The 17,809-nt window shown below is 43.2% G+C and overlaps 1 protein-coding gene across 3 annotated transcripts in view; it reads right to left on the bottom strand.

Annotated features, from left to right (window-relative positions):
• The window catches only part of idua (alpha-L-iduronidase), a 239,199-nt gene that overhangs the window by 72,027 nt on the left and 149,363 nt on the right, over positions 1-17,809 (bottom strand). For all 3 annotated transcript variants that reach the window (XM_080193489.1, XM_080193490.1, XM_080193491.1), the window contains exon 7: positions 4,916-5,095. In XM_080193489.1, the coding sequence (XP_080049615.1) occupies positions 4,916-5,095 (180 nt within the window). The remainder of the gene's footprint in view (positions 1-4,915; positions 5,096-17,809) is intronic.

Below are 17,809 nucleotides of genomic sequence, written 5' to 3'. Positions count from 1 at the left end.
GCAGAACGAGACCATTCAACCCATCAAGCCCGCATCAACAACAGTCCCTCCCAGGCCCTATCTCCATAACCCTACTTTTGCTAATCCCCCTGACACTAAGGGTCAATTTACTGCATCCAATCCACCACACGTGCACATTTTTGGAGTGTGGGAGGAAACCGGAGCACCTGGAGGAAACTCATGCAGACATGGGGAGTGCATGCAAACTCCATACAGACAATCATGCAAGGAATTGAACCCGGGTCCTTGGCGCTATGAAGCAGCACTGCTAATCGTTGTGGCACCATGCTACCTGGAGAAGTCAAAGGCTTACCTTCTGTAGGTGACCTCATATTTAGGTCTCTTTCAGTGGAAAACACAAATAAAATGTAGGAAATATTTAGATATCACTCCTGCATCAAGTGCATTAGATCAAACGCTCTCATCTTTTTCAGACAGCAAATGCATGCTCCTGGAAGTGTGATAAATAATGTGGATGAAAGCAAGTAGAACAGATTTCCACTTGTTTCACACACAGAGAACAGATGTACTCCAAATGAAAAACAGAAAAATCTTTCCACATCTCTTTTAACTAGCTTTGGCCATGCCTTACAGATCATATATTTTACACTTGGACTAACATTTCTAATGAATGTATAGTTATTATGCAGTGTGCCAATTTGAAATTCAAAATTACTGCAAGTGTAATCTTATCAGCACATTGTGTAGCTTCAGTTTAACCTCAGTATAATTGCTCCATTGTTCTGTTTCTTGTATTTTGCTAACACTTTTAAAATGTCTGAACGCTCCGTCTAGACATGGAGAGTAATGAGGTTCCTATTACTCCCAGGTCCTTATCTGAGCCAGACTGTGATAATTCTATTCAATAACTTGGTGCTTGCGTTGCACATTATTTCATCTAATTTGTAATACTTTATAATTGATTCAAATATGTTTCTGCCGTGGCTCAGCAGGTAGCACGTTTGCTTCCGAGTCTAAAGATTCTGGGTTCAAGTCCTACTCCACGATTGAGTAAAAACATCTTGGATGACACTCCAGTGCAATACCGAAGGACCGCTTTCATTCTCGGAGATGCCATCTTTTGGATGTTAAACAAGATTGCCTCTGCTCTCTTAGGTGGATGTAAAAGTCCAGTTTTGGTCTCTTACGGCACTATTTCAAAGAGTAGGCAATTATCTCTAGTGTTTATGTCAATATTTATCTGCCAAAGTGACATTACAAAAACAGATTATCTGGTCATTATTCCATTGCTGTTTGTGGGAGTTTACTGTGTGTGAATTGATTGCCGTGTTTCCCACATTAAAACAGTACTGTACTGGCTTTGACACATTTTCAGTTGTCCGGTGGTCGTGAAAGCCACTATATAAATGCAAATCTTTATTTCTCCAAATGCAAATCTTCACATATTACAAACTTTTACTGTTCTATCTTTCTTACTTGCAACTAGAGTTAGACCTCAGATCAATATATATTTCAATATATATAAATGAGAAACATCAGGTTCGTTCACAAAACCCTATAATTCATCACTTAACACTCCCCAGAGTCAGACTAAATAGCTCTAATTATTTTTTAAACCAACAGTCAACTACTTCATATGCAATAAATATTTCAACCAGTAAATTATTGTTTTTAATGTGATCAGCAGCAGAACCTTATCAAAGTCTTCTGAAACCATGGACAGGACATTGAGACCAAGCGATGGTGAGACCAGAGGCAGGTAGGCTTGAAATTTCTGCTGCTAACTGGCGTGTTGGTTTGCTGACAAACCTTACCATCCTGGAGGCATTGCAGGACGATTGGGTCAGAGTTAGCCAATTGAGATAATTTTCCTGTGCCGAATGGAATTGTCCAATTTGGAGATAGGCTTCAACCTGTAGCTGAAACATGATCAATTAAATGGTGGCCTCCCACAGTAGGAACAGAAGCCAGTACTTCTCACTCAGCTTCCTTCATATCCATTGTAATTGTGTCACTAACAATCCTGGAGTATAAAAGTAGAAAGTAGATAAGTCTTGTTGCAATTATGTACAGCATGGTGCGACCACATCTGGGATATTGTGTCCAGTTTTGGTCTCTTATTTGGAGGAAGGATGTGATGGTATTGAAAGCAGTAAAGAAGAAGTTCACCAGATTGATTCTGGGGATGAAAGGGTTGATGTACGAGGAAAGATTAAACACTTTGGGCTTATACTCACTAGAGTTTAGAAGGATGAGAGGTGATCTGATTGAGGTATATAAAATTCTAAAAGGGATTGATAGAGAAAGTGTTAGATCCCAGTGTACAAGTTGTCGTCATCCTCAAGCCTTCCAAAGACTCGCTACCACAGCCAGCCAAGGCCCATTAACCTGTTCCACTGTTTCTCAAAGGGGAGGAATGAGCTGAGAGGGGTGGGGAAGGGGAAGGGTTGCAGGGCCAGCTTTGGGTTGTAGGGGGGAGGTGGGGGGAGGGGCTGTCTCCTGGGTGTGGTGGAGGGGTGTTGGGAGCAGCCTTCACATTGCACGGCACCAACTAGATGAAGCCTTCCCAACTCATGGGCATCACCGGTAGCCCCCTGCCCTCCTTCCTGAGGGCCTGCCACTACCTGCTTCTGGAGGGGCTTATCTACTCCCTCTACCGCCTAAGCTGCCACCTCCTCCTTATTCGCCACCATGATGGCCAGCTGTAGACAAATTAGACTGAAATCAAATCGGCCTGGTGGGCGTTAGCGAGAGAGATTGATAGACACATGCCATTGCTTGCAACTTTCCCAGAACCATCAACCCCTGACTTCCCATCCTTCAGTGAGGCCAGTACTCCCACTTGTGGATGCCAGCAGCACAACAGAACACAGATGCTATGCATCACCTGATTAGGTTGCCTGCCATTGGTATCGTAAATATGGCATGTAGGGACAGCATACAGGTTGGTATGCAGGTATAGCCATTGTGCTCCCTTGAGCCATTGCCCTGAGTGCAACTACAGCATTCCCTTCCAGGCATGTGTTGCAGGTCACAGACAAGGAGCAGGGACAACTCCTAATTATCACGAGAGCAATTTCCATTCACTGCAGAGTCCATGCAGTATGAGTGTTAACCTAAGCACCCCTGCTAGGAATGCTGGCTGCCTGAATTGATGAGCCCACATGCTGAATTGATGTGCCCCCCTCCCCACCTCACCGCCCCACCCTGGTCCCCTCCCTATAACCCCAACACTCAGTACAGTCGCTCACCACACCCAAAGGCCAAAACAATGTAACATCACTGTGGCTGCAGACAGTAGTCTGACCAGCACTCAGTAAAGGGCAGCACCCCACCCCACAGAGACTACATGGAATATTCCTGGGCCTGGGGACAGCAATTCCAGCTCTCCAGGAACTTCTCCACACCAAACATAAAATTTCCAGGCCCAGCCTCCAATCTCCTCTGCACTCCAGGGGCTGTTGCCATGCCAGATCCCAAAATTATAGTGCAGTTTTAAACCCCACCAGCATGACATCACATTGGAGAGGGGGGAAGAGACTAGTGGAGGTGGAGATTCTGGTTGCGGACCCGCTAAGGTATTTTAATGAATGCAAATCGCCGTTACACTGATTTTCGGTGTGAATCCGTCGACACGAAGAAACGTAGGCTGGGAGATGCACAAAGGCTCGGCCGCTCAGTGCAAATCCCGTGAATCAGTGCCGCTGATGTCTCCTGGCTACAAAAGCAGCACAGCGGGATAGCAGCATCGCCCCCCACTATGTACAATTATCTGATGTTCAGTAATTTTTGATTGAAACTGGACTTGAATAAATCTGTTTGAAAATAGCACACTCTTTTCAGGAATGCACTTCAGTCAAACAGGAACTGAATCGTTAACATGTACAATTGAAAAAAATCACATCCTGTAGCGGTCTCTCATATTGTTCTATCATTACATCAGTACATTGCTGAGGGACAGAACTCATCATTCTTACATAGTTTGTGATGAGAAGGATTATGGAAGCCAGATCCAATCTGTTGTGATAGGTACAGTATTAGCTCGTGAACCACCAAACTTTTAGAAATACATTTTTGAAGTAGAATGACTATGCCCATCGAAGTCATGATGTGGATGTGCCGGCGTTGGACTGGGGTAAACACAGTAAAAAGTCTGACAACACCAGGTTTTAGTCCAACCGATTTATTTGATAGTAAACGCACAAGCTTTCGGGTTAGTCCCTTCGTCAGGTGAATGGAGAGTTCTGGCCTCAGACAGAGCATGTAAAGAACAGACTGTTTACAGATTACTGATTAGAATGCGAATCTTTACACCTAACCTGCTGTTCAAGTCTTGAAGTGGCCGACAATGTGAGTGGAAGGAGCACTGATCACAGGTTAAAGAGATGTGTATTGTCTCCAGACAGTACAGTGAGTGAGGTTTTGCAAACCCAGGCAAGTGTTGGGGGTTACAGATAGTGCGACATGAACCCAAGATCCTTGTTGAGACCGTCCTCATGTGTGCTATCAGTCTCTGCTCAGCGACTCTGCGCTGTCGTGTGTCGTGAAGGCCATCTTGGAGAATGCTTACCCGAAGGTCAGAGGCTGAATGCCCGTGACCACTGAAGTGTTCGCCAACAGGAAGGGAACAGTCTTGCCTGGTGATTGTCGAGCGATGTTCATTCATCCGTTTCCACTCACATTGTCGGCCACTTCAAGACTTGAACAGCAGGTTAAGTGTAAAGATTCGCATTCTAATCAGTAATCTGTAAACAGTCTGTGCTTTATATGCTCTGTCTGAGGCCAGAACTCTCCATTCACCTGACGAAGGGACTAACCCGAAAGCTTGTGCGTTTACTATCAAATAAATTGGTTGGACTAAAATCTGGTGTTGTCAGGCTTTTTACTGTGTATGCCCATAGAAACCAGTAAATGAGTTATGGAAGCAAGCTGGAAAACAGGCTTTTCTATTTACCTTAACAACCATAGCAGCGTAGGTTACTTCTGCTCTCCAAATCTTGGGAATTGACCAGCCGACCAAGGGATCAGCCTCATCATTGTAAATGGGTATTGACTGGAATTTAGGAAAACGTTTCTGGATCTGTTGCATGGTAACCAATTCTTGTTCTAGGATGTGGAAAGAACTGCCTGCACCCTGTCAAAATAGCAAAACAATTTAAAATATGATTTTGAAAAGAACTTTACATTAAGTTTAAGTTTATTTATTACTGTCACAAGTAGGCTTCTATTAATACTGCAATGAAAGTACATTGAAAATTCCCTGTTTGCCAAATTCTGGCACCTGTTCAGGTATACCGAGGAAGAATTTAGCATGGTTGAATGCACCTAACCAGCACATCTTTCAGACTGCGGGAGGAAACTGGAGGACCTGGAGGAAACCTACAATGACCAAAGTTGGGAATCTAACCCTGGTCCATGGCACTGTGAGGCAGCAGTGTTAATCACTGTGCCACCATGCCACTCAATGTTATATCTGCTAGGTTATCTTTGTCTGAAGAAATTAAGCCAGTTTCTGTCAAGGTTAGATACATTACAAATACTAAGGTTGTTCTCAAACACTTAATATATACGAGGGCGGCACGTGGCACAGTGATTAGCACTGCTTCCTCACAGTGCCAACAACTTGGGTTCAATTCCGACCTCAGGTCACTGTCTGTGTGGAGTTTGCACATTCTCTCCATGTCTGCGTGGGTTTCCTCCCACAGTCAAAAGTTGTGCGGGTCAGGTTGATTGGCCATGCTAAATTGACTTTAGTGTCAGGGGATTAACAAGATAAATATGTGAGGTTAGGCCTGGGTGGGATTGTGGTCGGTGCAGACTCAATGGGCTGAATGGCCTCGTCTGCACTGTAGGAATTCAATGCTATGCATTTGTGATTAAAAGTTTCAATCGACTTTCATCTGCACTATTATCTGAGTTTGATATAGCACATTCTAAAAACAGTGCTGCATAAATAGCAAGGCAGTTAATGAAAGTACCTTAATTAAACCTGCCTTATAAAACAGTTAAAAATCATAAAACATTACTTATGACATAACTGAACTTAAGTATCTTTCCCCCAGTTTTAGCATTAAACTCAAGAATTAAGGCTGTTTCCAAAAAAATTAAAATGAGTTTGATATTTTTAAAATTGCAGTGAAGGTTTTATGCTGGCAGATGAAAAATACAATTACTTGAAATCAGACCATGTATTCTGAGCTTCAAAATGACGTACATTCTAAGCTCTACAAACTGTATCCAGTCCAAGCTTTATTTCCCCCCAAATGACATGCCATTAATATTAGACTCTTTGCATTGCATTACAGTTGTACATTATTCTGAATGGACCATAAGAATCAAATGCAATTGCAACACCTATGATGTTATTACGGCAAATTCTCCTTGTATGCCATGGGAGAAAAAAATTGAGTTGGCTCATTTACTGGCATGTGCTGACCTGTTAATTTTCTGATTTTCCTGCACTCAGACAGCTCAAATCCAGCTTCGCACCCAGAAAAATATCACTATCTTTCCTTTATATCTCAATCTTACCACGATGTCGATTGGCCTTCTTCTGCACTGCAGTGATTCTACGATGATCTGAACTTTGAACATACATACCTTGGTTCTGCCCATATTTTGTTCGGAACACTGAATTTTACAACAGTTATGTTTTAAAATGACTCCTTTAACTTAAGGTGCAACAGAATGCTCTGAAAAGGTCATACTAAACATTTCTGCTCAGAACGCCCCATGTGATCTGGTTACCAGAGGGAAGAAATTGAAAGAGAAACCTACTACCGAGTGCCAGTTTTTAACACCTTGACACTATTTACAGAAAAGGGACAGCCACAGTGGCAGAGAGACAGCGAGAGAGGACAGAATCTTATGAGAATCTGACAGTGTCAGTTCTGGACAGAAACTCCCCAATCATCATCAGCATTCCATCGCTATGTGTCTGCTCCCCTCCGCCGCAAATCGATGAGGCCCAGCACATGAGGCTCCCCCTTGGGCCTACCCCAGTACAGGCTGGCAATGCCAGTGGCTGACTTTAGCAGAAGAGACTATTGCTGAAGATTTAGCTAGTGTTGTTAATTTTGTTTATCATTATATTTTAAGCTGCATTTTATCAGGGAAGAGACCAAAAACTGCTCCAATCAACGTTGAAAACTATTTGCATTTGTGCTCTAATCGCTGTCCCCTATTGGAAATTGTTCATTTTGTTGGAGACACCACTTCTAGTGAGACGGAAGTAGAAAAGGGGAAAGAGAAGGAGCAACCAACCAGGGACATGTGCACCAATAAGGTCCAGTAAGATGGGAAACCTGCTGCTGAACAAGGGGTTGCAGAGTCAAGACAGCAATATCAGAGATGATAAAAAAGTAGCCTGCCAACTCTCACCCACCTTCCCCTGCCAGCTGCATTATGATGTGGGCAGCGAAACGTTCGTGTCAAATGATTTGTTAACAAGCTCAATTTCCCATCAGTGAGTTTCTTTCAAATGGCAGGAGGGCTACCAATTTCAGCCCTCGCCCAACTATAATATTATGGGAAACCAGCAAGTTGAAGTAAGGTTTGCAACTTGCAAATACTTCAAAATACATGTAGCAAAAACAATAGTACTTTCATGTTGACTAATAAATGCAACTGAAGACCACCTTATCGCTCCTATTGCATTTCTGTTAGATATGTAGCTATAAATAAGATTAAATCTGACATTTCCTGCAGGCTCACTTCTCCTTGCCATGCTAGGTTGAATCTTCCAACGTTTTTTTGAGAACTCTTCCACTTAGCCTGAGTATTCCAAAACAAACTTTCACCAGCAAGGCCCACAGCAGCAACTCCCTATTCCACAAATCTCCAAAAGTCTTGTCTGTCCGTCCTCTAACAGACACCTGTCCTCTCATCAGCATCCAGAAAACATAAGGGATATGATCTTTCCAGCCGGCACTGGGTGCAAACCGGTCTTGTGCTGAAAACCATCTTCCTGGCTGTGTTTATCATGTGCAATCGGTTTCATGCTCATAAAGGGCCCAACATCAATTCAAATATTAATGTTATCATTAATGTATTCGCACTGCGGTTTTCAGCCTCTCAGGCTCTTCCTCCTTGTCGGCGAGATATCTTGCTGATGAGAAACAATTATGTCCCCAACAATGGGGACCAGACATGATGACCATATCAGGGGGATCGAGGCCACTGAAGCCCCTGCGTGGTAGGTGGCAGGGCAAGACAGTGCCAGGTTGGTGGTGCCCACAGGGCACCCTGGCACTGCCCACCAGTGCCATAACTGTGCCAGGTGGCGTCAAAGGGATGGGCCTGAAAGGGGGTGGAGCTATGATGGGGGGTGGGATATGATTGGTGGAAGGGGCAGGGGAGGGGCCAGCACACGGAGCAATCGGTGGGGATCTATTCTTTCCTCCTCTTCATAGCAGCAGCTGCTTTCGTCTCTCTTTTCCTCTCTCCAAAAGGCTTTTATGTGTGTACATTGTCACTTGATTTTCAAAAGCTTTCAGTTTAGGCTCCTTTGCTCATGACAACCTTCCTCTGGGCAGTGGTTTAGTATGGACACCAACCTCCTCCCTCTTCCCCGCCATCCAGAATATCTTGTTTCACCTTAGGTTCAAGGTGACATTTTAAAACATAACCGCCTTACAAAGTCCAACAACATGATGATTTCTGTGGTTACTTATAACTTTTGGGAATCAGATGATGGCCTGGCTATTCTAGACTTCTGTCTTATAAATGACAATGACAAAAGTTTTGCAGAGTGAAAACTTTGTAATGATATTAGAGGAGGTATGAGAAAACAATCAGATGTGAAGTTATTTGGTGTGTCAGCCATTAATTTTGAAAGATCTGTGTTGTGCTCTTTTTGCTTTGACGTTTAGTCATATTAATTACATTTCTGCTGAAATAGTTGTTATTTCACTGCATGCTAATACACGTGACAAAGTATTGTTTCTTAGACGCCATGCAGACAAAGCATAACATTCATAAAGAAGGAAATGAGAGAGTGGAGAATGTAGTGTTACAGTCATAGCTAGAGTGTAGAGAAAGATCAACTTAATGCAACACAAGTCCATTCAAAAGTCTGACAGCAACAGAGAAGTTGTTCTTGAGTCGGTTGGTACATGGCATCAGAGTTTTGTATCTTTTTCCCGATGAAAGGTGGAGGAAGAGAGATTGTCTGAGGTGTGTGGGGTCCTTAATTATGCTAGCTGCTTTGTGAGACGGGGGAAGTGTAGACAGTCAATGGATGGGATGCTGGTTTGAGTGATAGATTGGGCTACATTCACGACCTTTTGTAATTCCTTGCGTTCCTGGGCTGAGCAGGAGACTCACCAAGCTGTGATGCACCATAGAAAGCATTCTTTCTGGTTGTATCTATAAAGATTGGTGAGAGTCGTAGCTGATGTGCCAAATTTCCTTAGTCTTCTGAGAAAGTAGAAGCGTTGGTGGGCTTTCTTGACTATAGTGTCGACATGGGTAACTAAGACAGGCTGTTGGTGATCTGGACACCTAAAAACTTGAAGCTCTCAACCCTTCCTACTTCCCCGTTGATGTAGACAGGGGTATGTTCTGCTTTACGCTTCCTGAAGTTGATGACAATCTCCTTTGTTTTGTTGACATTGAGGGAGAAATTACTGTTGCCCCAACAGTTCACCAGGTTCTCTATCTCATTCCTGTACTCTGTCTCATCACTGCTTGCGATCCGATCCACTACGGTGGTGTCGTCAGCAAACTTGAAAATCAAATTGGAAGAGAATTTGGCCACGCAATCATAGGTGTAAAATGAGTACAGTAGGGGGCTGAGAACACAGCCTTCTGGGGCATCGACGTTGAGGATGACTGTGGAGAAACTGTTGTTGCCTATCTCTACTGATTGTGGTCTGTGAGTTAGGAAGTTCAAGATCCTTTCTCAGAGGGAGGTGCTGATGTCCAAGCCATGGTGTTTGGAGGGGAGTTCCTTAGGAATAATGGCGTTAATAGCTGGGAGTCTGACATAGGTGTCTTTGTTATCTAGGTATTCCAGGGTTGAGTGCATGGCCAGGGAGATGGCATCTGCTGTGGACCTGTTGCAGCGGTAGGCAAGCTGTTATAGATCCAAGTAGTCCGAGAGGCTGGAATTGGCTTATGCCATGACTAACGTTTCAAAGCAATTCATAATGATGGATGTCAGAGCCACTAGCCGATAGTCACTGAGGCACGCTGCTTGGTATTTCTTAGGTACCGGGATGATGGTCGTCTTCTTGAAGCAGATAGGGACCTCAAATTGTTGTAAAGAGATGTTGAAGATATCTGCAAACAGCAGCTGACCCACTCTGGATCTAAGTGCTCATCTGGGTATCCCATCCGGGCCAATCACTTTCCATGGGTTCACCTTTCAGAAAGGTGCTCTGACATCTGCAATGGTGACCCCAGATACAAGTTCATTCAGGGCTTCCAGTGTAGAGGGCATGCTCTCACTGACCTCTTGCTCAAGATGGGCGTAAATTGCAATGAGCTCATCAGGGAGGGATGTATTGGAGCTGGTGATTTTACATATTTTACAAATATAGGATCAAAGTAGCTTCAGTATGTGAGTTGGATCATTTAAATTTTGCCTGCAGATAACACACCCATAAATGATCATAATAAATCTATTTGGTTATGGGAAGCCTGTTTAATATGAGACAACAGGATCTTTAAATATTAACAACTGGTTAAAATAAAACTAATCTAGTTAATTTATTGACCATTTAAGTTAAATGTTAAAATGCAAAGTAATCGTTTCAGTCCATTAATTCAAACTCTGTCCAAAACTGGCTCAGTAAAGAAACAAGCATTTTTAAACAAAAATCCATTACAAATGGATGTATGTCTAACATTCACTGCAATTAATACATTTGACTGATGGATAAACCATGACCTCAAAACAGTGGTCATAAATTCTTAATAATATTCAGAAATACAATGCTGACAGCCAACCAATATGCTTCTAAATTGAAAAAAATGCTCCTTTGGTAGTGTGATCATCTAGGAAAATTATTTAGTCTAACTCCTGAAGCAACTCTTCAACTGTGCACCTCTATCTTTGACCATCCTCCACTGTGTTTTGCCTTTTCTCCCCAAACTCCATGCTTCCAGTGTTTAAATTTATGTGGCTTGAATAGTGGATGTATTTTATTCGAAACTACAAATTTACTACAAATGGGAGTTTAATATCCCAAGCAGTTGGGGGTAGATTAGTGGCTTTGATTGAGGATTGGCTGACTGATAGAAAGCGTTGGTATTAATTGGTCCTTCTCCAGTTGGCGATTGTAACTAGTGGGGTCCTGCAGGGTTCAGTTCTTAGACCACAATTATTTAACATTTATATCAATGATCTACAAGCAGGGATAGAGTGTAATTAGACAAAATTTGCTGGAAGATAAAAGGAATCTTGGCATTTACTGCAAAGGGTCTAGAGTATAAAAGTAGAGAAGTGTTGTTACAATTGTGTAAGGCATTGGTGAGACCACATTTGGCATACTGTGTTCAATTTTGGCCATCTTCTTTGAGGATGGGTGTTGTGGCACTTGAGGTGGTTCAGAAGAGGTTCACTAGATTGATTCCAAAGGGGCTGTCATATAAGGAGTGGATGAGCAGTTTGGGCTTGGACTTGCTGGAATACAGAAGAACAAGGGGAAATTTGATTGAGGTATATGAAACACTTAACAGGATTGATAAAGTAAATTTAACCAAATGTTTCCCCTTCTAGAACAGTGTAAGACAAGAGGTCATAGTTGTAGAGTAAGTGGGAGAAGGTTCAAGACAGAGATAAGGAGAAGCTATTTCTCACAGAGGGTTGTGAATCTACGGAACTCACTGCTGCAGAGTGCAGTAGATTCCTCAATCGATTGATTCAAGGAAGAGATAAATATTTGATCAAGAACAGGATAAAGGGCTATGGGGAAAAGGCAGGTAAGCGGAGTTAGGGTAAAACGGAGATCAGCCATGATCATATAAAATGGCGGAAGACTTGAAGGGCTGAATTGCCTACTCTTGCTCCTAATTCCTATGTTCCTATAACCCTTTGACTGAATTACTGGAATTTTCAGCTTCAGGTACAATCTACTTCTAGTCCGACTTTCACACAACTGGACTGCAGTATATTTCTGATTCTGCGTTTTATGCTGACCTCCAAATTCAAAATCACCTTTCTGCCCTGCAGCTGATCCTGTAGACATCCTGGATCTGCATTCAAAAATATGTTAAGGAGTGCATCCTCTGATTTTTTTTCTGTAAAATTGCTTGTGCATTTTATTCGCTCACCATAACTGTCTTCAAATTTGGACAACAATTTATCAATGCTCCATGCCAGCTCCACCCAAGCTACATCAACTTCAACTTTAATCCATCATGGATGGTCTGAGCTCCCTGTCTCCTATCTATTTCCTATTTACCCTTTTGCCCTTTATGTTTTTACGTATCCTAATAATTGTTCCAGAGCCATGCCTTTCTCAATAGTAAATACTGATGAGAAATATTCATTTAGGATCTCACCCATCTCTCGTGGATCCCCACATTGATGACCTTAAGAGGCCCTACTCTCTTCTTAGTTACTCTTTTACCCTTTATGAATTGTAGAAGTTCTTTGCATTCTCCTCTGCCTCATCTGCCAAAGCAATATTGTGTCCCCTTTTTACCCTCCTGATTTCTCTCTTAACTCTTCATGGAATTCACTTGATCCCTGCGGCCTATGCATGTCTAATACCTCCATCTTCTTCTTGACCAGGGTCTCAATATCTCTGAGTCATCCAGGGTTCCCTATTTCTACCAGCCTTGTCCTTCACTCTAAGAGGAACGTGCTTACCCTGAACCCTGGTTAACACACTTTTGAAAGCCTTCCACTTACCAGCCATCCTTTTGCCTGCCAAAAGACTCCTCCAATCAACGTTTGAAAGTTCCTGTCTAATACCATCAAAATTGGCCTTGACCCAATTTAGAATTTTAACCTTTGATCCAGACTTATCATTTTCCATAGCTATCCCAAAGTTTTGCCCCCTCTCTTGTCGGGCCATCCACATACTAAATGAGAAATTCCTCCTGAATACACTCAACAAATTTCTCTCCATCCGTGCCCCTGATACCATGGCTGTCCCAGTCAGTGTTGGGAAAGTTAGTGTCCCCTACTATTACCATCCTATTATTCTTGGAAGTATCTGTAATCTCCTAACATATTTGCTCTTCAATTTCCTGCTGACTATTTGGAGGTCTGTAGTACAATGCTATTAAAGAAATCTCCCCATTCTTACTGCTCAATTCTACCCATATAGACTCAGTCGATGAACCTTCAGAAATATCCCTCTCAGTACTGCCACAACATTCTCCCGAATCAGAAATGCAACTCGCTTCCTCTTTTAATCTCCTGTTCTTCTTTTCCCTATAGCATCTGCACTCTGGAACATTGACTCTGGAACATTGAGCTGCCAGTTCTGTCCCTCCCTTAGCCATATTTCAGTAATAGCTATAATATCCCAGTCCCATGTACCCATCCATGCCTTGAGTTCATCGCCCTTGTCTATCAAGCCTCTTCTATTGAAATAAATGCAGTTTAATCTGGACTTCCCTTGCTCCAACTCCTCCCCATCCAACTCACTTCTCCCACTGCTGACGCTGTGAACTCTGCCAACAGATCAGTTATAACAACCCGACTATGAATCTCACCCTAGAATGTCTGTTCACTTGTGAATAAGGCCCGTGCCATCCATGAGTTTATTGTGAGTGACTGCATTGGCATCATGGTCTTGACAGAAACTTGGTTGAGGGGTAACGACAGCTTTGCAAAAACAAAACTTCCCCACCACATCTCCCATCACATTCCTCGCAAAGATTATCATGCTTATGGTGTGGCTCTTGTCACAAAATCACACCTTGTCCTGCTCCCTTACTCCTCTGACATTTCTCCTTCTTTTGACTCCTCACTTTGTGATAACCCTTGCAGTTATTTAAAGATCTCAATCTCTGCTGCCCATCCAAGTGTTATGAACATTTTCTCAGATTTCTTTACAGTTTTTCTTTCTCAGCCTCTGCACCAAGCACCTTCTCATCTCCATATTAACGCATCATGCTCTATTGGGAGAATCTAGTACTGGTGTCACTGTTTAAAAATAGGGGGCTGCCCATGTAAAATGGAGGTGAAGCAAAACTTTTTTCACTCAGAGGGTCATAACCCTTGAAACTCTTTTCCTGATAGGATGGTGCAATGAAGTCTTTAAAGCAGCGGTGGATAGATTTTTGGTCAGCAAGGATTGTTGGTTGACAGAGGGGAACTGATGGATGTGGTGTTTTTAGATTTCCAGAAGGCGCTCGATAAGGTGCCTCAGAAAAGGTTGCTGCAGAAGATTAAGGTACACGGAGTTGGGGGTAAAGTGTTAGAGGGGATTGAGGATTGGTTATCTAACAGGAAGCAGAGAGTTGGAATAAATGGGTGCTTTTCTGGTTGGCAGTTGGTGACTCGTGGCATACTGCAAGGATTGGTGCTCGGGCCTCAACTGTTTACCATATGCACAGACGACCTGGAGGAGGGGGCCAAATGTAAGGTGACAAAGTTTGCTGATGACACGAAGATGAGTGGGAAAGCGAACTGCGTGGAGGATACGGAAAGTCTGCAGAGAGATTTGGATAGGCTGAGTGAGTGGGCTAGGATCTGGCAGATGGAGTATAACGTTGGCAAATGTGAGGTTATCCACTTTGGAAGGAATAATAGTAAAATGGACTATTATTTAAACGGTGAAAAATTACAACTTGCTACTGTGCAGAGGGACCTGGGGGTCCTTGTGCATGAATCACAAAAACTCAGTCTGCAGGTGATCAAGACAGCAAATGGAATGTTGGCCTTTATCGCGAGGGGGATGGAACATATAAGCAGGGAGGTCTTGCTGCAATTGTACAAGGTACTGGTGAGGCCACAACTAGAGTACTGTGTGCAATTTTGGTCCCCTCATTTGTGAAAGGATATATTGGCGTTGGAGGGAGTACAGAGAAGGTTCACCAGGTTGATATCGGAGATGAGGGGGTTAGCTTATGAGGAGAAATTGTGTAGATTGGGCCTTTACTCATTGGAGTTTAGAAGGCTGAGGGGTGATATTTTAGAGACATATAAGATAATGAAAGGGCTAGATAGGGTGGAGGCAGAGAGATTCTTTCCACTTAGAAGGAAACAAAAACTAGAAGACACAGCCTCAAATTAAGGGTGGGGGGGGGGGGGCGGTGTCAGCTTAGAACAGAGTTGAGGAGGAACTTCTTCTCTCAGAGGATAGTGAATCTCTGGAATTCTCTGCCCATTGAAGCAGTGGAAGCTACTTCGTTGAATATGTTTAAGTCACGGGTAGATAGATTTCTGATTGATAAGGGAATTAAGGGTTATGGGGAGCAGTCAGCTAAGTGGAACTGAACCACTTTCAGATCAGCTACGATCTTACTGAATGGCGGGGCTGGCTCGAAGAGCTAAATGGCCTACTCCTGCTCCTATTTCTTTTGTTCTTATGTTATCTGGGTTATCACAGTTAAAGACGGGATGCAAATTTGAGGTTATTGTTAAATGGCGGAGAGGCTTAGGGGTTGAATGCTCCTTGTTTGTATGTTTTATTTCCTCTGGCCCTGTTAACCTTTAAATCACTGTCTCCAATGTAAACGCTGCAACCACATTCACAACTACCCACCCTGATGCTAAGGTCAAGGACATTCTGAAGGGGGAGGGTGATCAACTAGTGGTCATAGTACACGTTGGTACTAGTTAGTACAAACAACATAGGTAAGAAAAAGGGATGAGGTCCTAAAAGCAGAAAATAAATAGCTAAGAAGCAAGTTAAAGAGTAGGACTTCAAAGGTCTCACGATTACTACCTGTCCCTCATGCTAATCAGGGTAGAAACAACAGGGTACAAAGGATGAATATGCGGCTGAAAAGATGGCGTGAGGGGGAGGGTTTCAGATTCCTGGGACATTGGGACCGGTTCTGGGGGAAGTGGAACCTATACAAACTGGAAAGGTTATATCTGGGAAGGTTCGGGACTGATGTCCAGTTGCTAGAGTGGTTGGGGAGGATTCAAAGTAACATGGCAGGGGGATGGGAAACTTTGCAAGGAATCAGAGCAGTGAGAACCAAGAACACGAGGAAAAGACAGTAAGGAAAATAAGGAAAGTGATAGGCAGAGAATTCAAGGGCCAGAGTTAGATGAAGGCCAAGTAAAAAACAGTAGGAAAGAGAAAAGGTGCCCACCTTAAGGTTTTGTACCCGAATGCTCGGAGCTTTCGAAACAAAATGGATCAATTAGTCGCATAGTTAGATGTAAAGGGATATGATATAGCTGGCATTACGGAGACATGGCTCCAGGATGATCGAGAATAGAAACTAAACATTGAGGGCTATTCAGTATTTAGGAAGGGCAGACAGAAAGGAAAAGGTGATGGAGTTGCATTGTTGATTAAAGATAATAGTGATACGATATTGAGGAAAGGTATTACCATAAATGATTTGGAATTTGTACGGGTGGAGTTAAGAAACAACAAGGGGCAAAGAACATAGTTGGAGGTGGTATACAGACCACCAAACTATAGTCGGGGTCCTTGTGCATGAGTCGCAAAAACCCAGCTTGCAGGTGCAGCAGGTGGTCAGGAAGGCGAATGGGATGCTGGCCTTCATAGCAAGGGGGATTGAATATAAAAGTAGGGAGGTCTTGCTGCAGCTGTATAGGGCATTGGTAAGGCCGCAGCTGGAGTACTGTGTGCAGTTTTGGGCGCCGCACCTGCGCAAAGATATTTTGGCCTTGGAGGGAGTGCAGAGGAGGTTTACTAGGCTGATACCGCAGTTGAGGGGGTTGAGCTATGAGGAGACGCTGAATAAACTAGGCTTGTACTCGTTGGAGTTTAGAAGAATGAGGGGAGATCTCATTGAGACGTATAAGATGATGAATGGGATGGATAGGATAGAGGTGGAGAGACTCTTCCCGCTCAAAAAAGACAGTAGGACTAGGGGGCACAGCCTCAAGATAAAGGGGAGGCGGTTTAGAACAGAGTTGAGGAGGAACTTCTTCACTCAAAGGGTGGTGAATCTCTGGAATTCTCTGCCCGTTGAAGTGGTGGAGGCTGCCTCGCTAAATATTTTTAAGACGCGGGTTGATGGGTTTTTGATAAGAGAGGGGATTAAGGGTTATGGGGAGAGGGCGGGAAGGTGGAACTGAGCCACGACAGATCAGCCATGATCTTATTGAATGGCAGGGCAGGCTCAAAGGGCTAGATGGCCTACTCCTGCTTCTATTTCTTATGTTTTTATGTAGTAATGCTGGGAAAAGCATTAGACAGAAAATCTGAGATGCATGTGGGTAAAAGAACATCTGTGATTATGGGCAACTTTAATCTGCATATAGATTGGGAGAGTCAGATTAGTCACAGTATAATAGAGAAGGAATTTCTGGAGTACATGGTTTTCGAGAGCAATACGTTAAGAAGCCAACAAGGGAGCACGCCATCTTGGACTGGGTGTTGTGCAATAAGAAAGGATTAGTTGGCAATTTACTTGTGAGAGAACCCTTGGGGACAAGTGACCATAATGTATAGTACTCTTTGTCAAGGTGGATATTGATGTAGTTGATTTTGAGACTAGAGTCCTGAATCTGACTAAATTTAACTATGATGGTGTGAGGCATGAATTGGCCATGATAGACTGGGAAATATTATTGAAAGGAAAGACAGTGGATAGGCAATAGCAGGCATTTAAAGAATGAATAGGTGAACTCCAGAATATTGTTTATTCCTATTTAGCGCAAGAGTCGTAAGGGAATTGAGACCAAACTATAGTTTACAAGAGAAACTAGAGATAGGATCAGATTTGAGGAAGAAGC

This window comes from Carcharhinus amblyrhynchos, chromosome 1, assembly GCF_965287045.1.
Source record: "Carcharhinus amblyrhynchos chromosome 1, sCarAmb.v2.hapA, whole genome shotgun sequence".
NCBI lineage: Eukaryota > Metazoa > Chordata > Chondrichthyes > Carcharhiniformes > Carcharhinidae > Carcharhinus > Carcharhinus amblyrhynchos.
Note: the sequence above shows the minus strand (reverse complement) of the source record. Positions and strands in the feature narration are given on the sequence as shown.